Source organism: Leuciscus leuciscus (assembly GCF_965113295.1).
Source record: "Leuciscus leuciscus genome assembly, chromosome: 16".
In the NCBI taxonomy this organism is placed as follows: Eukaryota; Metazoa; Chordata; class Actinopteri; order Cypriniformes; family Leuciscidae; genus Leuciscus; species Leuciscus leuciscus.
The window spans coordinates 10698884-10725365 of record NC_138740.1 but is presented as its reverse complement, the minus strand read 5'-3'; the positions used below and the strand labels follow the sequence as shown (position 1 = coordinate 10725365).

General features: G+C 39.8%; 1 protein-coding gene and 1 long non-coding RNA gene across 3 annotated transcripts in view; one reads left to right on the top strand and one right to left on the bottom strand.

The window, feature by feature from the left end:
- Positions 1-11949, top strand: part of LOC309478015 — a 375776-nt gene extending 363827 nt beyond the window's left edge. Inside the window, exon 4 of the long non-coding RNA XR_014198753.1 lies at positions 11732-11949. This is a non-coding gene — a long non-coding RNA (uncharacterized lncRNA). The remainder of the gene's footprint in view (positions 1-11731) is intronic.
- The window catches only part of gabra3 (gamma-aminobutyric acid type A receptor subunit alpha3), a 586834-nt gene that overhangs the window by 33678 nt on the left and 526674 nt on the right, over positions 1-26482 (bottom strand). For both annotated transcript variants that reach the window (XM_082141344.1, XM_082141345.1), the window contains one exon: positions 20066-20271. In XM_082141344.1, coding sequence (XP_081997470.1) covers positions 20066-20271 — 206 coding nt within the window. The remainder of the gene's footprint in view (positions 1-20065; positions 20272-26482) is intronic.

Here is a 26482-nt window from a genome sequence, read left to right as displayed (position 1 = left end):
GCGAGTCTCGATCTAAGCGCTGAGATAGTCATATTCCCGCAATGGGAACATGAACTATCCACAAAAGCTGCCTCAGCGTGTTGAATGCCCAAACACGAGAGGCAACTACTGTGGCCATCTGCTGGCGCCAGGGAACGACGGCATCCAGAAACGCACAAGCGGAATGACATCTTGAAAAAGACGCAGGGTCACGCTTGTGTTGCTCTTTTAGTGAAAACAAAAAAATAGAAACACTCTCTCAATGTTGAGGCACCCAGAGGTAGCCGCGGTGTGAATAAACACACAGGGGAAACGCCCACCGACACCGACACACACACAATACACAAACAGCAGTGCTGTGAAAACAGCAGTTGAGAGCTGCAATGCTTGCGGCCACCGCTGATCGCGCCGTCACACACACGAATGAGAGTCTTCTCGTTCTCAGTAGCAGTCTGTAGTTTCAGAAGTCAAACGAAAGCTCGGCTCCGAAGTGAAAGACAATGTGTGCGTGCGGGGCAGGGGCGCGTGACGCGATTCACGCACACCAACGTTCATTGGCTCGTTCTGTAGACACTCGAAGTTGATAGGGCTCCCTGAAGTGATCCCAATTACGTCGTCACGTCGACGTTACGTCGAACGTGAGCGACTGAAAGGGAACAGTCATTTTAAATTGTCCTAATATTTCACAATATTACTGTTTTTATTTTAATTTTTAAAATCAAATTAAATGCAGCCTTGGTGAGCAGAAGATACTTCTTTTAAAAACATAAAAAAATCGTACTGACCCCAAACTTTTGAACGGTAGTGTATATATAAAAAAGTATTAGAGTTGTGCTCACGAAACAGTTAGTTTAAATTACAATCACAAAATATGTGTGTATGCTATATGCGCTGCACATACAGCCTGTAGACACCAGACCAATGCTAATTTCTGCAATAATAATCTTTACTTGTCTCATGACAAAAAAGACATTCAATATTCCTAATGCCCAGTACACATTGCACAATTTTGGCCAGTCCCAGATGAAAGATGATCAATCGTGATGATTTCTGTGGTAGTGGCTCCTAAAACGAGTTGTAAAAACGTTGTAAAAACGAGCCAATGGACATTGGCGTGCGTGAATCGCATCACATGCCCCGCCCCGCAGCGCGGGTATAAATACGGAAGTGGATGCACGCACCAGTTGTTTTTCGCTGAGGAGCCGAGCGGAACCCGGTCAGTGGAGGTACAGCAATAGTAGCTAGGGGACAACGTCTCCGTTCCCTCCTTCAGGGAACGAGGGTTACATACGTAACCGAGACGTTCCCTTTCAGTCGGGCACGTTCGACGTGTCGACTGATTGGGATCCTGCTAAGTCGCCACTAGGGCTGCAACCTTCCAGTGCCAAGACAAAAGCCTCCAGATCTTCTGCGCTTGCGAATATTGACAGGGCTTAGGCCAGGAAAGTTCCACAGGACCACTGGGAAAGCGTACCTTTCGTTGGAAGGTCTACGCTGCGGAAGCCACATCCTGCCCGAAGGAGGTAACGTGGAGAACACATATGGACTGAGCGAACTTAGCGGGCAGTACATCATATGGCATGTCACTGAGGTGGCTCCAGCCAAAAACGGGGGAGACGCAACCGGTCAGTGACGGCAGAGCAGGCTCTGCCAAGGGAAGACACGGGCTCGCCGAAGGGAGTCAACCCGTGGAAGAATACACATATGGGATCACCGTAGGGATCACAACATATGGACCCCACCTAACACAAGTTACACAAGCATACAAGTGATAGGTCTAGTATCGGACGCTCCGCCACGTCCAACACCATTCAAATCTGTGAATATATTGGCAACTTTACTGAACTTGAGTTAACCCCCTGAGGTCTATGGTATCGCCGGCGATACCAGCTCGCTTTTTTTTTATTAGTGTAAAAGAAACTCATAAATACTCTGTTGACTTTGATTTTCCATAGGAGTTTCATACATCAATCGATTCTGTTAAATGTGAATTATTTTTGTGTATACTCACAATAAAAACAAAGTGTTGTGCTTTTTGCCAAATAAAGAAAAATAAACACGAAGCGAGTTCTGCCTTCTCTCTGCCAGTGTAGTCCATTCTGAAATACGTCTGAAAATTAACAATAACTCAGCGAATACTCAGTCAAACAGACATACAGACACACAGGCATGAAGCTTGAATTCTCTTCTTTTAAATGAAGTAATTTATATAAAAAACAAATATTCTCATCTTGTGAAATCTGTATTAAAAGAGAGCGATTCCAGTCGAGCTCATCTCATTTCATTACGTTATAATCGGCCCCGCCCACGGAGAGCGCGCGCTATTCAAACGCAAATGGCTGAGGCAATCCTGTGAACGCCCCCATCAGCTCGAGAAAACACACAAGTTTATTTAGATCATTGTTTACACCGTCTTGCAGCGCTGTGAGGAATAATACTAATGGAAAATGTCCCTCAGAAGTGCGGGTATATCGAGGAGCGAGCTGAGGAATACAAGTACGTTTTTTCCTTCTCACGTGAATTTCTTCACGTGGGTTTCTGTTTATGAATGAATAAACGGCAGAGATGCGCGCTGTTTACCACAGCTGGCAAAGACAGTTTAAATTTAAATCGCGTGTGTGAATGAATGATGATGTTTTAGCAAACTGCATTGCTATACTGAGATAAGTAAACATCGACTGAATGTTGAAATAAAATGTAGGCTATTTGTATAAGCAACGTATTAAACTGCAAATTAACAATATGCCCTAATATTTCATGAAAACAACGTTACAGTCAGACGAAATATGAAAGACAACATTTTGTTGACTAGATTTGGGTACAGTTTTTACTGTAGAATATACTGCCACATCAAATAAGCTTTTGTTTAGCAATTTCTATATATAAAATACTATTTTTGTCAAAAATAAAGTAATCAACTAAGATGTTAGCTGTTCCAATGTTGGTTATATTCAAACTAATGAATACATAGATAAAATGTAGGCCTATAATAATTTTTTTTACAAAGAAAGAGTACACTTGAAATATTGTTGAAATTGTAATTATTGTTGTAATTGTAACCGTTTTAATAAAATAGCAAAACATATTTACAAGATAGATGTAAGCAAAATCTTAAATGGTCAATATAAGTCTTCTTCTAAATATATCTTTTGTCCTTGCATTGTGGCTCAGTCAGTGTCACACCTGAGTGAATGGCTAATTGACCTTTCGCCGAGCCCCGCCCCCCTTAGTTACTGTTGCTACGTCCGACAAACAAATGGTCAAACACGACCAGCGCGACAGATTGCCATGACGGAAAAAGGTATACCCGTGCGTGTCAGTGACCTTTTTTGGAGCAATACCTCCGCGATATCTTCCAGATTGAGGCAAAAAGGGTTACAGTATGCAGTGGAGGGATATATTATAATATAAAAATACGCAATGAAGGAGACACGACTACTATCTACGTCTCTATCGAGGCTAATGCTTACCGGTGTTCATACACATCATTTGTGATTATGACAAAGAACAAGGAAACAAGTGTTTAAAAGCATTGTAAGACACTTTACACTGTTGTGTTTTTGTGTGAAAGAAAAAACTGTCTCTGAAAATAAAAGTGCTGTCAGCAATAATTTCTTATACATGTGTGTTTTTTCGCATAACACGACTAAAATTTTAAATGCTGCAAAACACATGGGAGTTATATTCCCGATGCTGTAGTTTATTTGATCAGTCACAGTATATCATTAATCAAGCTTAATTTGACTTTTCAACTACAATTAGGCAGGTGAACTGAAAGCTTTTACAATCTTTTAGCTATAACTTAGGCCTATATCATTGACAAAAGTATGTGGTGCATTTTCTTCCAAAAATGATTTTCTTTCTCAAATTCATGCTTCAAGTTGACAAAGCACAATAAACGAAATCACACAATAACTGTTTAACCAGACATAGCCTTAATTTGCATCTAACGTTAAATAACTTTCATTGATTGTCTTTCATAATTCACTTACCATAATATTTATTAGGGGGACAACAGATCACAAAAATCGCGGTTGAGACCATAATATTTATTAGTGGGGCAACGGATCATAAAACTCGCGGTTCAGACAATATTATGTTTTTTGAGTTACAGATAGGATCGTTTTTCAGATCAGAAAAACAAAACAAAAAAACCTTTAAGTAGCCATCGATACCACAGCCAGCAGACGTATTTATGCTTCGTAATGTTCGACACATTTAACTGGGAGTGGGGCCGTCCACACTGTTTTATCCATTGTAGGCACCGCTCACGTTGTGTTTTCGGCTTTGGGAATGGAAAGAACACAACTCCTCCAGACAATCTCTCGGGGTATGTAGTGTCCGATTTACAAACGCCATGGGCGCACGCTTCACAATCTTGCTAATGTTTGTCGGACCTGCTCACATAGTAACGGTTGCTATGATGTGTGATTGGACAATGGCCGTTTTGGGGGAGGGGCCGGCGAAAGGTCAATTATGCAGAGTGGGTGTATTCTAAGGTGTACACCACTCCTCGTTCACGCCCCCTCGCATATTGGCATTCCAAGCAAAACCTGTTTTACATCAATTTAAATCAATGTATGGTTTTATGTGAATGATAAAGCAAGACTATTTTCACATAATTTTGAAGAAAAAACTATAGGCGACGACATCCATTAGTCAAAAGTCTTATTGCCACATATTTAGTATGTGTTTTGTGGCCTTATTTCAAAAACTTTAATTTTTAGTTTTTTCGATAACCACGCATAAACATTATTCTCTCAAAAATGAAAACATGTACATACATGTGGCTCACATATTATTGTAGTCCTGTTTGTGCTATATAGAGTGAATTTACACCTTTGCCATTAATATGTTTATAAGCAACTGAAAAAAGCACAAATGTCAGAGCATGTCAGAACACCCCCAGGGCCCAAAAAAACGCTCAGACTCCAGAGGGTTAATGGAGCAATAGTGGTTCATGGTGTTATAAGAGGGAAATGTGTTAGGAGGTGTGAGGGCTGTAGTAGCCTGTCATGCACTCTCATTTATTGTATACAAGCACATTATGCATTTTATTAAATAGAGACTGCTTATATATGTCGTGTGCATTTAGAGAAAAATACTAAAACATGGTTGAGGTATTGTGCGTTTTAGAAAGTCGAGGCAGATAAATGGCAAATGTGATTGGACGAATTCATCCAATGGGATCACTTGTTCAGTTAGCTGCATGCAAAATGTTAAAATCAAAATACTCCCTGCATCAACAATGTTTCCTGACACGATGAACATCAGCTAGCTTCAGGGTGAGTAGAGGGACATTGGATTCTGTTGACAGACCTGCTGCGGTTTAGTTAGCTGCTAGTAAACGCATCAATCTGTGATAACGTCGGAGTCATTATTTATTTATACAGTTTATATGGTCGGAGTGGTGGCTAGCTTGTGGAGTTTGACAAAAGTGCTTCCAACGTGTTTAGCTGCTAGCTCTTTACCTAGGTTGGATCGTTTGGTATCTAGCTTGGTTTTGTGACTCAATTTCAATGAATGCCGAGTGTGTCAGTCTCAGTTTTGTTGAACGCTATAAAGCCTGGTTTCCTTGTCAAAGGTAACGTTAGCCTGTGAAAATGTATCGTAACCCCAGCTGCCTTAATAATGCGTTTACTAGCAGCTAACTAAACCGCAGCAGGTCTGTCAACAGAATCCAATGTCCCTCTCTACTCACCCTGAAGCTAGCTGATGTTCATCGTGTCAGGAAACATTGTTGATGCAGGGAGTTCAACTCGCAGAACTAACGTTAGCTGCTAGGTCCATACAGAGCCATAGTAAGAGGTATCTGTGCAGTAACCGGCCGTGCAGTATTTTGATTTTAACATTTTGCGTGCAGCTAACTGAACAAGCTATCCCATTGGATGAATTCGTCCAATCACATTTGCCATTTATCTGCCTTGACTTTCTAAAACGCACAGTACCTCAACCATGTTTTAGTATTTTTCTCTAAATGCACACAACATATATAAGCAGTCTCTATTTAATAAAATGCATAATGTGCTTGTATACAATAAATGAGAGTGCATGACAGGCTACTACAGCCCTCCAACCTCCCACCACATTTCCCTCTTATAACACCATGAACCACTATTGCTCCATTAATAATTGACTTTGTACATTGCAAATACAATCTGGATCATACCTGCATTACTTTTATTTCGTGTAATTTACAACGTAACGGCGTTGCATGCTCGTAGTTTCTTTTGCACTTGATCAGTGAGGCGAATCGATACAGCACGCGCCGCTCCCCCCAAACGATCCTGTACTGTAGGTGGAGCCTGAAACTGATCGTCCTCCTTGTGGTGGTAGTCAGTACTACTGGCCTGTCCCTCACAGGCTCAAACACGTAACCAAAATGACTCATTTTCGTGTGTATAGGACCTGCAGTTGCAGCTGCCATATACCTTCGCAGGTCCTACCATTCCAGTGACGTCATCAGAATTGCCAGCGTTCTTATACTAACAAAGGCAATTTTTGTGTTGCTTTTAAAAAAAGCTATATTGATATGTTTAATAATTTTTTTTTGTGTAATTTACTTTTAATTGTCATAAACAACACGTTATAATTTTTTTTCTTTTTCAGTTCAGTTCATCTTTAAGTGATTATGCCATGAACACAACATTGTCATCTCATCAGAGATAGACGTCTTGACAAGATGTATTCTATCAGAAAGAGGAACCTTCAATTTGAAGAAGTCCAAATAACTAGTGTTTTCGTAAAATTTGATTTACAATTTTAAGTTTTTTTTCCTTTGTGAGTTATTAAAGTATTTACAATAGAAAGTTATTGATTTGAAAAATGTTTTACTGAAGAAATGGTTACCCAAAATACTGAATCTACCATCTATAGCAATTACCACCATCAGAATATGGAGCTATTTAACACTTTGATTTTTTTTTTTAAGTGTTTGCTCTGCATTTGTGTAATTACTATTGTAATGGATATTTTTTTTGTCCATCTAGGAACAACGTGATGTAAATATGAGACGGGCCCTCGTCCTTCGTGCACTTCCTGTGTACCTGCGTGAAGATGCCTTCAAATTCTTCAGGACCTGTAATGTAAGTGTACTGGCCTCACTATCAATCCCTTTGCCTAGCTATTCAATCAGCTTAAACATATGACATCACTCAAAGAACTCTAGGAGAACCAGTGGTGTATTCCAGAAAGCAGGTTATGTGAAAACTCAGAATGAATTCTGAGATGAGGGAAACTTATCCTCTGACCAGCTCCTCTGCCTCTGTCGGACGTGGCAGAACATGTCTGCTTCCTGTTTTCTCCCCTGTTGGCATGGTGAATCACAGCTCCATTGATGATGGCTTTTTACTAGTCGTCAGGCACAAGCTCAACTCAGAGTTAACATACTCAGAGTCGACATACCTAACTCAGATCAGCTGTTCTGGAACTGAAAACTCAAGAGTTTCACTTCACAGGGTAAGTCAACTCAGAGTTCAGGGTTAGGCTCAGAGTTTGTTGAACCTCCTTTCTGGAATACCCCCCAGGACCTGTTTATGAAGTTTACTTGAGTTGTTATTCTGTAAACTGACATGTAGAAATTACATAAATGAAAAGGTAAGTATAAAGCATTCCACTAAACACAAAGTATGCTAACAGATAGGTGTGAAACTAACATAAGATATAAGCATATGCAAAGAAAATAGTTTAAACATGTGGCTTAGTTGCAGTCTAAGTGCTAAGTGACAGTAATGTTTAGACATCATTAGCATGATTTGAATCCTTGAGGGGCTGAACTCATTCTTGTATTATTTGTGTTTTATAGTCAGCAGATGGTCCAGACCTCACTGACACTCCGGTGGCTCTCCTGACAGTCGTCACGGATGACACTACTGATGCGGCCCTCTTCAGCCCTGAGAGCATCTGTATTGTCGTGGAGGATGAAATACTTGTGAGTGGTCCCACAAATCTGGCTGACTCATTTCTCCTGCTCTTTGCATACGTCTATGCACTAGACCTACAGTACCCAAAGAACCTTGAGCTTACATTCACATTTATCCAAAAAGTTGTGATGTGTCTTGAGGACAACAAACCACTGAAAGGGCGTCTACTGACGCTGAATAATGATTTGTTCAATGAGTGAATCACTGTTGAGTATTGAGGAAGTTTTTGTTTTTTTCCCCCTCTTTACAAATGTAATCATTTGCCTCTTCTACCTCAGATTTAAGATGTTACACTGTTTACCTCTTCTACCTCAGATTTAACCCTCTGGGGTCTGAGTGGTTTTTGGGGTCCTTGAGATGTTCTGACATGCCCTGACATTTGTGCTTTTTTCAGTTGCTTATAAACATATTAATGGCAAAGGTATAATTACACTCTATTTAGCACAAACAGGGCTATCATAATATGTGAGCAACATGCATGTACATGTTTGTATTTTTGAGAGAATAATGTTTATGCATGGTTATTGAAAAAACAAAAAACTAAAGTTTCTGAAATAAGGCCACAAAACACATACTAAATATGTGACAATAAGACTTTTGACTAATGGATGTCGTTGCCTAGAGTTTTTTCTTCAAAATGATGTGAAAATCATCCTGCCCTTATCATTCACATAACACAATACATTGATTTAAATCTTGTAAAACACTTTTTGTTTGTAAAGACAATATGCGCAAGGGGCGTCAACGATTCAACAGCATCATGCATATTTAGGGATTCACACCTGAGGAGACAATGGGGCCCGCATACTTAATGAGCCATTCATTCAGGTGTGTCACTTATAGCCACAAGAAAGAATGCAAGAGCAATATATATATATATATATATATATATATATATATATATATATATATTCTACCAAATTGGTTCACAGTTGGAAGCATGTCAATTTTTTCACAAATTTTGCTTGCAAATTGTATAATATCCAAGGAAAACATGTCTAGTAATTGTGCAGTTAATTCTCATACTGTATTTTCAGTTTTGGAATATGTATCCTCTCCCCAAATTTGTCAATAATAAAACACAATAAAAATTATTTAAAGAAAAGGCTTATATTTACCTTTTAAAATTTGTTTACATCTACCTTGTAAATATATATTTTTTATTAAAAAGGTTACAATTACAACAACAATTGAAGTGTAATCTTTCTTTGTAAAAACTAAAGTATACATTTTATCATACATATTTCAAAGTTAAGGATTCATTACTTCGAATATAGCCTACATTGACGAAACATACTATATTTAACATATTAGCAAAAATTGGCAAAAAAAGCTTATTTGAGGTGGCAGATATTTTACAGTAAAAATGTGTAATCTATCCAAAACTAGTCAACGAAATGTTGTCTTTCATTTGTCTGTAACATAGGTCTTTCGATTTTATTATAAGGAATATAAATGTTAATTTGCAGTTTAATACGTTGCTTATACAAATACATTTTATTTCAATTCACGAGTTCACACTTACATATAATTTGAAGGGTAAAGTTTAATGCGTATTTGGCGTGCTGTCCGGAGGGAGGGCTCCGAGCTAGGAGTTCGGCCCGAACCCAGAGTACCCCCCCCCCGTATGTAAGTGTTTAGGACTAGAAGGGTGGAGAAGGGGTGGTGGAGGGATGCTGCAAAACTGTCAATGGAATGAGGTGAGACTGCTGAGTATATATGCACCTCTTACCATTGATTGCTGAGTGCTCTCCACCTGTGTTAATTATCTGAACGTGCTCCTCCCGAACCTTGTTAATAAAACATCATCATATTTCAGTCGATTTTTACTCAGTATAGCAAAATAGTTTGCTAAAAGCAGATCATTCACACACAAAAACGCAATTCAAATTTAAACCGTCTTTTTGCGAGTTGTGGTAAACAGCGCATCTCTGCCGTTCATTCATTCACACAGAAACGCGATTTACTTGAGAATGAAAAAAAACTTACTACAGTATTCCATCCGTTGCTCCTCGAAATACCAGCACTTCTGAGGTAAGTTTTCCATTATTATTATTCCTCACAGCGCTGCGAGACAGTGTAAACAAGTGCAATGATCTGAATAAACTTGATGTGTTTTCTCGAGCTGATATGGGGGCGTTCACAGTTTGTATGGGATCGTCTCAGTCATTTGCGTTTGAATAGCGCGCGCTCTCCGTGGGCGGGGCAGATTAAAACGTAATGAGCTGAGATGAGAACGACTGACATCTCTCTCTTTTCATAAAGATTACATAAACAGAGAATATTTTTTTTTAAATATAAATTACTTCATTTAAAAGAAGAGAATTCAAGCTTCATGCCTGTGTGTCTGTGTGCCTGTTTGACTGAGTATTCGCTGAGTTATTGTTCATTTTCGGACACGTTTCAGAATGGACTTCACTGACAGAGAGAAGGCAGAACTCGCTTCGTGTTTATTTTTCTTTATTTGGCGAAAAGCACAACACTTTGTTTTTATTGTGAGTATACACAAAAATAATACACATTTAACAGAATCGATTGATGTGTGAAACTTGTTTGTAATATCAAAGTCAACAGAGCAAAATGAATCTCTTTTGAACTGATAAAAAAAAAAAGCGAGCTGGTATCGCCGGCGATACAGCCGACCCCAGGGGGTTAAGATGTTACACTGTTTGCCTCTTCTACCTCAGATTTAATACATTGATTGTTAATAGATAAATATCACAACATTGATGTATTGCCCAGCCCACGTTGTGGGAAACGACTGTTCAATTCATGCACTATACATGTTTAATGTTCTGTTGCCTAATACCTACCTTGATGCACTAACTTGATGTTGCCAGTGAAGTACGGCAAAGTAGAAACCAGTACTTTATTTGAATGTTTTATTTTAAAAAAAGTGAGTTGCAGCCTTCAAGGTACAGTAAGTGCCTAATGTTTTTAAACAGTGTTAAATGGCTCCACATTGTAATAGTTGTCATTGCTGTTGAGGATGGATTATACTTAGAATCTTATTGAATTTTATCATGAATCCTTTGTGAGTTTTAATCATAATGTTTACTGAATAAGGTGAGATGGAGACCAAAAATACTGAATCTACCCTCTGTAGCAATGACCACTATCATATGTAACTATTAACACTTAGGGCCCTATCTTGCACCCAGCGCAAGTGACTTTGTACACCGACGCATGTATCATTCCTATTTTGCACCCGCGCAAAGCGGACTTTTCCCTCCACAGAAGCACGTCGGTTAACTAAGAAATACACTTGCGCTCGCGGGGGCGGTTCAGCGCAAAGAGGAGGCGTGTTCCGGCGCAAACGTTCCTTCTTGCTATTTTGCAGGTTAAGAAAACAATTGCGCCACTAACCAGGAAAAAATTGTTTAAAGTCAGTGGCGCGTTGCGCATGTTATTCATATGCTATTTTAAGGGCGCATGCTTGGCCATAATCAATGTAGCGTGTGCACAACGCGCATACACTTTGATTCTCTCATCTACACAGAAGCAGCAGTTTTCATTTTTGCAAATCATACATTATTACGATAGATAGATAGATAGATAGATAGATAGATAGATAGATAGATAGATAGATAGATAGATAGACAATTTATTTTAAAAGCATACATCTAGCTTACACATTTACCCAAATTATCATACGCCTGTTTAACCGAAGTTAATTTGGGTGGGTTTCTCCATTTCAATGTAACTTCTCTCTTTTACGGCCGTGACGAGAGCGCTGCTCTCCTTGGCTGTGAACCGCTCCTGGCGCGCGCCTGGCAAATCCGCCGTTACAATAGCAATCCGCTATGGAAAAAGCGCATCTGCTCTTAAAGGGAATGTGAGATGACGCTCTGATTGGTTTATTTCACGTTACGCCCAAACCACACCTATGAATAATGAAGCTACTTCAGACCAACCCATTTTAGATTTGCGCCTGGCGCAAGAGTCATTTATCCCGCCGGGAAAATAGCAACAGCGCCGAGACCCGCCCACAAAGTTACTTGCGCTTTGCGCCTGACACTTGCGTTTCAGATCGTTAAAATAGGGCCCTTAATGTACTTTAAAACACATTTTGTTTTTATGGATTCATTTCCTTTTCCTTTTGTTTTAATTTATCACAAGCACTTTGTTTTGACTGAGCTCCTCTGATTCGTGCCTTTTAAAAAGCGCATTTTGTTAAATAAAAAAAAAAGTTGTTAAATTGTAACTGTGGTGTCACTTTCATGTTTTCTAACATTATTAGCTGATTAATAATTGTGTAGTGGGCCGACATCAGTATTTCAGTTTAGAATTAATTTTGAGTGCATGTCCCACATTATGAGTTGAAAATTTTTGAAAATTTTGAGTGTATTTCCCACATTATATGAGTTGAAAAATATTGAACATTTTGAGTGAATTACTCCCTAATTATAAGTTGAGGAATATCAATATTTATAAGGTAACATTGAGATAATTTAAGGCAACTGGAAATGTAATTTTTATTTTATGTAAACTTAAAACATTTAAAAACATCACTAAAATATTTTTGTGTAATCTGTTACAAAATAATTTTTGAGTTCTGTGAACTTATTAGGGTTTACAGTGCACAATAAAAGTGTATGTCCATGTAAGTGCAGTTGCTATTTACTGTATTACAGTAACTGCTGGCCACCAGCAGTTACAAATACAAATATGTTGTATTTTTGTTCCTCTAAAGGCACCAATGACTTCCTCGCTCTGGGGGAAGAAGAAAGCTTTTCAGTGAAGACCAAGAACATGCCATTGTAGGATGGGTCATTGCTGACAATGCAATGAAACCGAGATAAATTCAGACCAGAATTATAGAGGACAACCTGGTATTCCAAAATGTGGAAAGCATCAGCCTGGCTACCATTGCTCGGACTCTGACCAAACACAGAATTCGAAATGAAACTGTTGTACATGGTTCCCTTTGAGAGAAACAGTGATCGGGTCAAGGAACTCTGGCACCAATACGTCAAGGTATGGTGTCTATACACCATGTCTGATTCTACAGTGACTATTCCACACCTCTTTTTTTTCACTATTCTCTATAGCTACTCTCTAAAGCATTTATGTAATAATTGTGTTTGATTTTTCTTTCAGAGAATTATGGAGTTGGAGGCTAATCAGACACTGCACAAATTCATTTATGTAGACGAGGCAGGGTTTAACCTGGCAAAAACACGTAGGCAGGCACGTAGGTTTGGTCCTGCAGAAAAGCCATATTGGTCCCTACAACACAGAGCGCCTTCTTTAGTTTTTAGATTACCTCTACCAACAACTGGTGCCAGAAGCAGAACAGGTGGGAGGAAACATGAGGACATTTGTGATTACATGGGACAATGTAGCATTCCACCATTCACATGAAATCACAAACTGGTTTGCAGCACATCCAAGAGTGATTTCCCTTTTTCTTCCTCCACACTCTCCTTTCCTCAACCCCATTGAGGATTTTTTTTCTGCTTGGAGGTGGAAAGTATATGATCATCGGCCACATGACCAAATGTCCCTCCTGGATGCCATGGATGCAGAGACATCTCCGTTGAAGACTGTCAGGGGTGGATAAGGCATGCCAAAGCGTTTCTTTCAAAGGTGTATAGCGAGAGACAACATACGAAGTGATGTAGATGAGAACATGTGACCAAATGCTGAAGATCGTATAGATTAGAACAGGACTTTTTTTTTCTGGGCCTTTTTTTCCGGGCATTTTTCCTGTCATTTTGTTTTATTTTTGCACACTTTAAACCAAAGGTCATGTATGTTTGTCTTTGTTTCGATTTGTTGAACACGGTCAGCAATTTCATACTGCTAATAAAACCTTTACTGCAGAAATTCTGTCACTTACTGGGTTTTTTTTTCAGTTGTATATTCTATAAAGTATTGAAGACTCCTTCATATTTAGATATTATGTTGTACACATACTATCTAATGCACCATGAATACACACACACACACACACACACACACACACACACACACACACACACACACACACACACACACACACACACACACACACACACACACACACACACACACACACACACACAGCTGGATGAATTAAAAAATGGATTTCATACTGTATGTTCTATACAGATAGAACTGAAATGCAGTAATGCAATTTCAAAGTAATGCAGTTTTTGTAATGCCACCAACTGTTAGTATTTTGGCAGTCATTGCGGTATGATTGACTATGTGTTCATGTTGGATAGAAAACGAGTGCTAAAGTTTTGACCGAATGATTCAATTTTGAAACGGGTTTGCAATGTTTTGATAGAGTTAGTGTATATTGAAAAAGTAATTTTGCATTTTGAAATGTAGAGTTTGTATTTATTTAAGAAAATGTGGTTTTGGGCAGAAAATTAACTATTTGGCTAATTGTGTGATGTAGGTGTGTTGCTGTGTTAAGAGTTTAGAAAAAGTATTTTAAGAATTGTCAAACGCTTCTTAGCAATTGAAAAAAACCTGTAAATTAAGTAATAGTAAAGTTTGGTACAACACAGAAACCATCATCGTGTGCATGTGATAACTTCTGACAGCGATCGTATTTTGATTGAATTATAGGCAGATGTGCATTATTTGTAGTGTTTTATAGTAAACTGATTGCTACACCTGCTAAGCATTTCAAATTTTTTATTGTTATAAAAATACCCCGAGCAGCATGAAAAAAACAGAACATATATCATCGTATAATCATATATTTATTTGGCTTCATGTTTCATCTGTGGAAATGTTTCTCTCAGCTGTATATGTGTGGAACTGTGTTGAACTCAGAACGAGGAAATTAACACAATGTCGTCATTCGGAAGAGCAGGAGTTATGATCACATAATATGATTGACAGCTCTAGAGAAAATTAACTCTCTGACTCATAATAGACACGCACGGAAGAAAACAGCGTTCTATCAGTGTTCATTTTGGCATCCATTTTTTCATTTAGTCTTAGTCTTCATCTTCAGTCGAAAATGCTTATTGATCTTAGTCACATTTGAGTCATTTTGTCTTTACTAGTTTTAAACCTGTCTAGTTTTAGTTGATGAAAAGTCATTGTATTTTTTGTCAACTTTTAGTCATTACTTTAAGTCAAACTACCGACATTAATTTTGGTAGCTATTTTATATGTAGTCTTTATAAAAAATGTCATTATAAGTTTTCTCTCTAGGCCAATTCAATTAAGCTTATGAGAAATTAAAGGTTGTATCAGTGATTTCAGGCCCAAAAATAAATGATCACTTTCATCTAATCTTTCCTAACGATCCGCTAGCTGCCCGCCCCATAAGCAGGCCGTCAAAAAAACGCGTCTCTGTAGGCAGCCTAGGCTCTGAGATCTGCACACAAAAACAATTGGTTTCACCAACCACTCAAAACCAAAATAAATAGTGTTCCAACCAATCACCGACAGGGGGTGGGTGTTGTGAGGTTTTATGCTCGTGTTCTCCGTGTTCTCCGACTTCGCGTGCAGCCGTGCACGAGCGCAAAACCTCATGTTTGGGCCTTTTTTGGCCTGAAATCGCTGATACAACCTTTAAAATCAAGGTAACATGATGTATCATTGGCACTCTTTAGCAGTAGCACTGGTGCAATTTTACATATTCCTTTTCCTTAGTTCAGTGGTTCTCCAATTTTTTTGAGTGCCGTACCCTCTGGTACGGTCCCCTCTTTTCCACTTAGACTGCAGTCACACCTTTTCCATTAAAGGAGAACTCCGGTCAATTTTAAAATTGAGCTCATTTTTTGGTAAATTTGGAGTGCTGTCAGTACAGAGAACAACGACAAAAATCGGTGTTGCCTACACTACTTCCTGTTTTCGGTCGAAGTCCACAGTAGTCGATTGTCTGAGTCTCCACTGTTGCTTAGTTACCAATGATCACGCGCGTGAACTCGACAATCGACTACTGTGGACTTCGACCGAAAACAGGAAGTAAATACAGGTATGTGCGCAGCGCGCTGGCTGAATTAACATCACTTTTATTCATTTATTTCACATCTACTGCAGTCAGATTCACCGTGTTCACTCTGAAGGAATCACTCACATGGCTGTGCACTTGTAATGACACATCAAGGATGTTAAGAGGCTAAAAGCAGGTTGCCCCATTTAAGTCAACAGGGTGCAAATTTTAAAAAGAGGATAACACGGTGTAGGCAACACCGATTTTTGTCGTTGTTCTCTGTACTGACAGCACTCCAAATCGATTTCTCCAGTTCATTTTTTACCTTTATAAAATAAATAATGCTTTAAATAAAACAATGTTCAATAAATATGCAATGATGGTAAAAACGAAGTGATACTTTTAAATATTAAATTAAAATCGCCAGTAGGTGGCGGTAAGTCACTGTCTTTATGAGTGAGTCCTCGAGTCATTCATTCATTCATTCATTCATTCATTCAGTAATGAAGCAAGTGGCTGCATAGATATCATTTAATAAAGGCTAGATGTCTCGTCCGCGCTGCTGGCCAATTGAGGTCGACGTCCGCACACGGTGGCCATCTTGCCACAGGGAGCTCGCTCACTCGTAACATTTTGTTAATGGTGCATGTACTTTTTAAATAACCATAACTTGCTAAATTTTCTACCGATTTTCAAACGGTTTGGTTTGTTATAAACGTCAGAGATGTAGTTATGACACTGCATACTTATCAATAAATATAATATTATATATTTAAACATGTTCAAGCATCCAGAATTATAGCCACGTTAATAACGTTTGTAAGAAACCAAACCGTTTGTAAATCCGTCAAGATTTCAGCGAGATAAGAGGATTTGTGTTCGTGCTGATCACTCACCTTACTTCAGATACCACAGAGCCAGAAAGCTTCCCTGTGACAAGATGGCCGCCGGTGTGATGCCGTTCGAGACTCCGCCTTAAGACATCTAGCCTTATATGGATATCTATGAGTGGCTGTATTTATGAACTGATCATTGAATCTCACGATTCGTTCAAAGCCACAGATTCGTTCACGATCACCGCTGTGTGCTGCAGTTCTGCTATGGCTTTCGTATATAGCCTACTGACAATACTGTTTTTAATGTAGCACATCACTTAACAAAAGTTTCCCTTTTGCTTGTTGAACTGTTGAACATTGAAAATCAATGTCACATTTGAAATCTTGTGGATATTCGGGAAACATATTATTCTGGATATTCTTGCCCTTATAATATGATCAACATTAAAAACACTGCTGGATATCAGCCTGCATTTTGATCGCAGATTTAGTCGCACAAACAACGCAAGCGGCTCGTGACAGAACACAGACCGACTGAATGACATTTTAATTTAAGTAGAAAATCTCAAATGAAGATCGCTGAATTCCAGCTTACTTGTCTGTGTTTTCAGATCATCCGCGCTTCTTCAGCAGTGTAGAGAGCGCGCGCAAGCGCATGGTTGCCAGATATTATTGAAAAGACCGGGTAGAAAACGTGTTCTTTTAACAGAAAAAGTGCTCTGACTGGAGTTACAATTATTGAAATCTGGCAACCGTAAGCATGAATGCTTGTAAAAACAGTCTGCAATGTGTTGTCTCTTCCTTTATACGACAAAGACAAGTGGTTTTGGTCAAGTTTTTTAAAATACATTTCAGTCTCGTCTTTTTTCGTCAACGATATTGCATGTGTTGATATAGTCACAGTTATCGTTTAATGACGTGGGTATCGTCTCTCATCGTCTTGTCTTAGTTGGAAAAAAAAGTCGTCAACGAACATTTTTCGTCATAGTTTTCGTTAACGAAATTAAAGGACAAGTTCGGTATTTTACACTTAAAGCCCTGTTTTCAGATCGTTTCTGATGAAATACAATGGTTAAGATTGAAATTTGGACAAATGCTGCTGGCCCGAGAATTTTCGGTTTCTGTGGTAGCACCCCCCCCCCCCACCCCCACCTCCACAATGGTTGTCACAAAAATCGCTGCAAAAGATGCTTTCCAACAGGTTTTATCGTAGTTTTTGTCCAACTCCATTGACTTGTATCGGATGAAAAACTACGATAAAACCTGTTGGAAAGCATCTTTTGCAGCGATTTTTGTGTGAGCATATCAGTGAACACCCCTGACCACTCGGTGAGTTTCACGTCTTTGTAAACGAAAGTTTAATGCGTTTTAGGAAGGATTATTCCAGTGCACCTATGCAACCATTGTGGAGGTGGGGGGGTGCTACCACAGAAACCGAAAATTCTCGGGCCAGCAGCATTTGTCCAAATTTCAATCTTAACCGTTGTATTTCATCAGAAACGATCTGAAAACAGGGCTTTAAGTGTAAAATACCGAACTTGTCCTTTAACACTCTGCTCTATGCCATTTCAAGCTCTTCAGATTGCATAATTCAGTGGAACATGAATAGAAATGATAATCTATATAAAGAACGTGTAAGAATAAATCTGTTCTCAGACACCAATGATAACACTCAACATCCATTCTCTTCTCCCTTGCGGGAAAAATCTCACTTTGTCGCGCTGTGATATATGAATAGCTATAGAATAGATATGTGAATAGCTCCATAGGGATCTATTGTTTCATCATCGCGACGTACATTCGCACCGTTTAATTGTGCTCAGTGTGAAAGGACCTTTTACACTTGCGTTTTCTTTATCGACTGTTTACTTTTATTTAAGACAGAACCAACGGTGTTTACGTGAAAACTTGGCAAGACAGTAATTTTGTACATGTGTGTATTTAACTATTAAAGTGCATTTTGATAATTGAGCTGTTAGGCGACTTTATGTGTGCACGCTTTGAGCGTGCATGAGTGCCCCGTCTCTCAGAGAGCGTGCGAGTAGGCCTACTGAATGGTTTAAAAAGTGACAATTCCGTCAACTGTGCAGCGTGCAATTCGCTTATATGTAGTGTGTGATGTAGTGATGTGAAGCCATTTGCCCATTTAGAGAAAGAGAGCACTGATTCTCTCGTGCCATTTGTGAAATCACTTCTCACAGAAAGTTTTCAAATTACTGATTTATTTAATAAAGATATATGAAGTGTATCTCACCTTCAGTATTATAATTATTTTTCCTGCGCCGACAGAGATTGAGACGACGCCACTGCAAGTCATGCCGTCCCTCTCAAGTTCACGATTGGCAAATTGAGAGATTGCCGATCGGCCGGTAGCCGATCAATCGGAGCACCCCTAGTCATTAACTATGCGTTTTGTAAACATTCCCCCAAACTTCCATAAAGGAATGGGTTGTGAAAATGAGAATTTATTCAACTAAATTATGTTAGAAAAAGGTTTTCATCCACATTATACATAAATTGTCACTTTTTTCTTCAATACTACATTTTTAACAGCCGGCTTCAACTTCTATTGTCCAAGCCTATACGTGCTATCAGTTTTGCATTGTACTCTCTTCGAAGAGACTCTGTAGCTGTTCTCGACGCTTCCTGGAGAAACATAACATTTCTATTCTATTGAACAGTTAATGAAGAAGTAAAGTGTTTCTCGATAGATTAAGCATGGGTTACAACAAGAGAACAAAACAGGAATTTATATTAGTGATTCCCAGGTACAATATCTCCTCATACTGTGAGCAATGCGGCACCTCGCTGAGCTTTCTCTGCAGCAATTCACATTCATTAGCTCTAAGCACTTCATTTCTCAGAGGTTATCAGGGCCAGGACCAGAGGGTGGCAATAATCAAGAGCAAGCAAAAGCGGTGGGGGAAAAAGAGAGAAGGTTGGCAGCCCTTAAACTTATTGAACGGCAACAACCTCAACCTCAATATTGTAAAATATTACAATAGTGACAAGCTTGCTAACAAGAAAGCCCATGTTAGTTTAGGATTTATATGCTGAATATTTATTGCTTATTGTCTGGAGGAACTCTGTAAAAAAATTGACAGTGGAAAATGAAACCGTGATTGATTACACTGAGAAACACTATACAAATACACAAGCTGAAATGTAAAGCTTACTGCAATTTTAATTTAAAGAAAACAAGGTAACTTCTTTCAGATGATTTTTTCAAATGAAAGTGCACTAGGGTTGCTACCTTTAGTGTGGTAAAATAAGGGACACCCATTCACGATTCAATATTTTACGGGACGGTGGCAAACCTATAGTGCACCCATTAACTCCATGACAAGATCTTAAAAGAATATAAGCACTCAAGTGTACAGGAAGTACTGTACTTTCACAGCATTGTGACATCCTACTCCAGCGTATTAAATGGTCTATCTTACCCGCATCTCCTGGGCCTCCTTCTGGCCATCCCAGGCCCAGCTGCGCTTTGTGAAGTAGTTGACGGTGGCAAACTCAATGAGAGCAGAGAAGACAAAGGCATAGCACACTGCCATAAACCAGTCCATGGCTGTTGCATAGGCCACCTTGGGAAGTGAGTTCCGGGCACTTATACTCAGTGTGGTCATAGTCAGGACAGTTGTGACACCTAAGAACGGAAATTGATAAGTGTTAGATCAATGCAAGCATCACCTGTTGTGGTGCAGATTACAGAAAATGTTGAGTAATCTATTAAAAATGTCAGTTTGCTTGACATTATAGTTGATTTAGCTAATATATTTTAAAAGCTGACAAGCAGTGACTGGGAAATGATGTGAACGGACAATGCCATCTTTTGAAGTGACCTTATGGTTGCAGCCTAAAACAGTATTGGCCTGGTTTCACAGACAGGGCTTAGATTAAGCCAGGATTAGGCCTTAGTTCAATTAGGACATCAAAGTAGATTAAAAAAATGTGCCTTAGAAAAAAAAAAAAAACATAACTTGAGACAAAACAATGGCACTAACATATTTTAAGATATGTCAGTGCAAGTTGCTTTCAGTTAAAACAGCTCAAACATGCATTTTAATCTGGGACTAGTTTTAAGCCTTGTCTGTGAAACCGGGGGATTGTTTCTTAAACAAAAGTGAACAAAAATTTCCATGGAATGAAACACTGAAATGTATTTATATACGCAATAATTCAATTAGCATTAAGTATGAATGTAATACAGTACATTGTAATTAATGGCATTTTATGTAATTTTATTTTATTTTTATTTTTTTAAGCTTGTCTTTGTTGTCTGAGTGTTTGTTTTCTAAAATGTCTTTTTAATTTAGATGACATCATTCCCTCGGTAGCCGATAACTCACTGCACAAAATAATGCAGAACATTTTTGGCACACAAGTTCATCCTTGTTCCTATAGTGAACCCATATTTAATGTTGTCTGGGTTGTATTTTCTTTTACGCTGTGTAGCTTTGTTCCTGGTTAGATATTAATTTATTATATGCCCTAAATATGTTTGCATTGTATAATTTGTTCCCCTGTTATGCCCCTTATAGGTCTGTGACATATTTTTGGATCAGGACCCACTTGCTGAGAACCAATTTATTTAAAGGAATAGTTCAAAATAAGAATGTTGTTATTTACTCCTCATATCATTCAAAGCCTGTTTTGAGTTTCTTTTCATGTTACAAAAATGAGAAATGCAGCAGAATGGTATAGTTGCTTTTTTCAATACATTGAAATTGAAATTGTAATTGGTCAAGCTCCCAAAATTAAAAATAAAAATAAAATAAAAAACACTGTAAAAGCAGTCAATATGACTTCTGAAAACTGATGATTTCTGAAGTCATATCTTTGTGTGAAAAAAAAAAAAGATCAATGAAAGATCCCTTCTGCCATAACTGTCAAATCTCATTCACACTTGAAGTTCAAAACATCAGGGGCCTTTTTAGGGGGCTTCAGTCTTTTATCCACCCAGCCCCTCTAAAAAAAATTGTGATTAACTCCATAATCATTAAAGACACAATCAGTGACAGACAGCACTGTCAATGCACTTATTTAAATTGCTTTTCAGAGTAAATGACAGAGAAATGTGGAGTTATTTCGTTCTATTAAATAATGACCCAGCAGCTGATTGTGACACATTTATTAGCCTTAGAGTAAAGATATTTGTGGTTTTTGATGTCACTTTGAATTATAGAAGTGGTAAATTGATTTTTTTAGAAGTGGCATTCATGTGCTGTTTTTTAATATTATAGTAATATACATTTTGTCCATATTGTTAAATGTACATAAGATAATATATTATATGTAAGAAATATGTACGAATTTTGTATCAAAATATCCAAAAACCACTTGTGTAAAAAAAAAAAAACACCACAGTGTTATATTTCTTTCAATTGTGTACTTCCATTATCCTAAATGTTTCCAAGAATTTGTAAATTCAGACAAATTCACAATTTAAAAAATTACCCGTCCCTGTTCACTTGTCGCCTGTCAATGACATAATATCCGTGTGATCCCTGGTTCCCTTTTGTCAGGTATATTCGAGATCGACCTGTAACTGACTAATTCTGTACGATTTTAACAAGCGGTTTAATCATAGCCAGCTTAAAAGTTTTTGGTACGTATCCTAATGACAAAGATTAATTAATGATATTAAGAAGAGGATTTATGACCTCTGGAAGCATCTCTTTCAGTAGCTTAGTCGGTATAGGGTCTAAGTAACATACATGTTGTTGATTTGTTGTGGATGATTGTCCTGATATATACTGTATCGGTACGCAAAGTTCCTCTGGAAATAAATAATAATAAATAAATAAAAAATCCCTTTTATTTAACATTTAGGATTATTGTTTTAATTAGAAGATATTTAAAGAATTTTTATAATTATAAACAAAATATTCATATATTATGTTATACAAAGCATATTTGTTCAATGAAAACTAGGAAGGTAACATAATTACATTAAAAACCAGCTCCTCATGTAATTTCACAAACTTTTGACTAAAGCCCTGGCCATTTCTGGATTTATCCCAATACAGATACAGATACAAATCATTTTGAGATTGTTACAGATACAGATATTGGCTCTGCTACCATAGCAGAGCCACCATGAGTAGAGCTCAAAGCTATACATTTCATGATAATGTAATGCATGTGGTGGTCTGGTCTCAAAAATCTGCTTTACAAATGTGATAAGAAAGTGAGCTGAACATTTGAGAGTGTTTCAAGGACAGGCGCATTTATTATACAGGTACATACCACTTTATTTTGTAAAGTGTTTTAGTTGATTTCACCTCAAAATGAAAGCTCTCCACACTGGGATGTATGCCAATGCGCACAGTGTCATAGGGTAAATAGACACATCCTTATACCTGATGAGAGTAAACACAAGGGAAGGCGAGTAAACACCCTACAGGAAATATGTGTTTCTCTGAAACCACAATAACATTCATAAGAAAATATTATGGGCAACATGTTCTCAAAACTTTCCTCAATTGTTCTTTAATATTACTGTATTTTTAATTAAATAAAAGCAGCCTTGGGGAACATAAATGACTAATTTTCAAAACATTAAAAACCTTAATTGTTTTGTCAAAGGTATGTTTTTAAGTATCTTGGCATTTTTTTATATGTTTATTAAGGCAGCTACAACTGAGGAAAAAAATAAATAGTTCCACTCTACAACATGTGGTTAAGGTGGACAAATATTCAGTTCTCTTACGAGAGGTTCTCTCGTATTGCGTAAGTTGCTTACGCTACGGGTAAAGTAATCTTTTCTCGAGATATGAAGCCAAACAATTATCCTTAATTTTTGCATTTATTGTCAACGCAGTGCAGCAGCTAGCAGACCTAGAGCGAGCTATCTAGCGCGCTCATTGGCTGCCCTGCGGCAACTGCAGCAGCCTACCACTGAGCCCTGCGTGACGTCGCGCCCTCACGCTTCAAAGCCCGCCAGAATGGGAGTGGCTTAGCGTATTTAAGGAGGGGCTCGGGGGCTGCTTCCCTGATTTTCATCTCTTCAGCGAAGCTCTCCGCATCGCTGGATCTTTGAGAGAAGCCGCCGCCGCCGTCGAAACAAGCGACAGTGCAAGCAGAGGACAGCGCCTGAGGAAGCCGGACGATTCTTCGCCGCCTTCAGCCATCCGTGCCTGCTACGCTATCCGGCGTCATATCCTCTTTCTGCTGTGTGTGTTCGCCACTGCGACACACACTCTCTCTTCTTCTAAAAGACAAATTTCCAACGAGGCGTTGTTTCAAATGCCTCGCACTCTTCCCGCTCTCTCTCCCTCTGTTCGAGCCGCGCAAACTGCGCTGTTCACAAGGGATGTCAGAAGCGGAAGGTCACGGGGCTAGCTTTCTTTACATTACAAGAAAGCTACCCCGCCCTCGTGCCCCGTTCGCGTGCGTCACTCACCGGCGAAAGGAGGAAAGAGAGTGTTAGTCCCGCCGACGCCGGACCAACCTCCATTTCTCACACATTTCTCAGTTCAGGCGACTGGAAATATCAAAATTGCAGTAAACGAGCCTGTTATAATACATGCACGCCTGCAAACAAACGCCGTCACAAGACATGATGACGCTCTCTGGCTATTCGCCTATTGCGAACGTTCAGCAGCCCGCGTGCCTCACTCACCGGCGAAAGGAGGAGAGAGAGTGCTTTTAGTCCCGCCGAGGCCAGACCAACCTCCAATTCTCACACATTTCTGTCCCCTCTTAAGTTCAGGCGGCTGGAAATATTAATATTGCAGTAAACGAGCCTGTTATAATACATGCACGCCTGCAAACAAACGCCGACACAAAGCATGATGATGCTCTCTTATATGCTCGCGCTAACTAAAAGCTTATGTGTTTTCCCTCAGTGGCGAAATTCTAGGCTTTCGCGCCAGAGACCCGTGTTCGAATCCTGGCTCTGGCGGCAGATAAAAATTATGCTGTTTGCTTCTCCGAGCTCGCGGCCAGCTTTCTTACATACAGAAAGCGAACCCGCCTCTCGCACCCTCGCGCTCACAGGATGGTGCTCGAGTATTTATGAGCGTCTAAACATATGAGCCTTCAAAGCATTTCGCTCTGTCAGTCCCCTTAAAAAGGCGACTGCAGATGTGTATTTTGCAGCCAACGAGTGCATTGTACAACCCGCTCGCCTGCACCCAAACACCGTTTTTACGGCAACCCAGAGAAATCTCGTAAGAGTACAATTCTGGTTATCCGGCTCACGCCGATGGTGTCTTGAGTGTAGAAAATGTGCCCGCTTCCCAGTGTTCACCCCTACACTCAAGCACAGTTCCCCCTGTGTCATTCACTCATGCAGAGCCCACTCTAGAGCTGGCATATGCCGCTCGAGTGTTAAATGTAGGAAATGTGCTCACAAAACAGTGCCCACACCTACTCACTGTACGCTTTGCTACACTTTTGTCCCAGGGGACAAAACCTATAAAGCCGACACACACCGGCTATGTTGTAAGTCTTGTGTCCGCCCATTCCGGCTCAACACCGATGGTGTTTTGATTGTAGAAAATGTGCCCATGTCCCAGTGCTCACCCCTACACACAAGTACGGTCCCCCCGTGTCTCTCTCTCTGACAGAGCCCACTCACATAAAGCTGGCAAATGCCGCTCGAGTGTTAAATGTAGGAAATGTGCCCACGAACCTGTGCCCACACCTACTCACTGCCCGCTCTGTTACACAGCCAAAGTTACCTCTTACCGGTCATGTTATGAATGTAAGTCCTGTGCCCGCTCACGAGCGCTCACCACTTACTGACAAACACAGTACCCCCGGCGCTGCTCGCGCGTCCCGGTTTTCCCACAAAATGCTACCCGTCCAAAGCAACTGGGACATCGTGCGTAAAACGACCAGCCATCGCTGTCAGCGAGCCGCCGTATTCAAACACCGAGAGCGCGCGCTCCGTGCCCATACCTCTGGTTCAGGTTCTCGACCCCACGAAGTGCGGCGATCGAAACCCGGAGGCCATTCTGCCCTTAGCTGTACATGCAGAGGTGTTGAGCACAGTAAAACAGGGCTATTCGCTGCAGTTCGCTCACTGTCCCCCGTGCTTTCGAGCACGGACCGAGACGAGAGTGAATATGGAAGTAGCACACCTACTCCGCACAGAAATAGCGAAACTGCTGTGCAAAGGGGCCATAGAACCGGTACCTCCTTCTCTGAGCGAGTCAGGCTTTTACAGCCGTTACTTCCTCATGCCCAAGAAGGACGGAGCTCTAAGACCTATCTTAGATCTGAGATATTTGAACAAAGCTCTCATGAGAAGACCGTTCAAAATGCTCACAACCAGACAGATACTCACGCAAATTCGCCCAAGGGACTGGTTTATTTATCTGGTTTATTAAGACGCGTACTTTCAGATTCAGATAATACCCCGTCACAGGCCATTCTTGAGATTCGCCTTCGGTCAGGTATATCAATACACCGTCCTTACGTTCAGCCTGTCTTTAGCACCCCGTACATTTACGAAGTGCATGGACGCGGCTCTCGCTCCCCTGAGAAATCGGGGTATGCGGATTCTGAACTATTTGGACGATTGGCTGATTCTGGCACAGTCAGAGATAGAACTTATATCTCATAGAACAGTGCTTCTCAGCCATCTGGAAAGCCTGGGTCTCACGGTCAACTGGACCAAGAGCTCATTACTGCCCAGTCAGTCAGTCTCTTTTCTGGGAATAGAGCTGGACTCTGTGGCTATGACGGCCCGCTTGACCTGGCCGCGTCTTTCCAGAAGGGCAGCATCGCTCCTCTGAAAGTGGGCAGACCGGTCTTTGGCCTGTGGTCAGACCGAGAGAAACGCCTTCATATAAACTGTCTGGAGATGATAGCGGTCGAGCGGTTTCCTCCCATACATACGGGGCCAC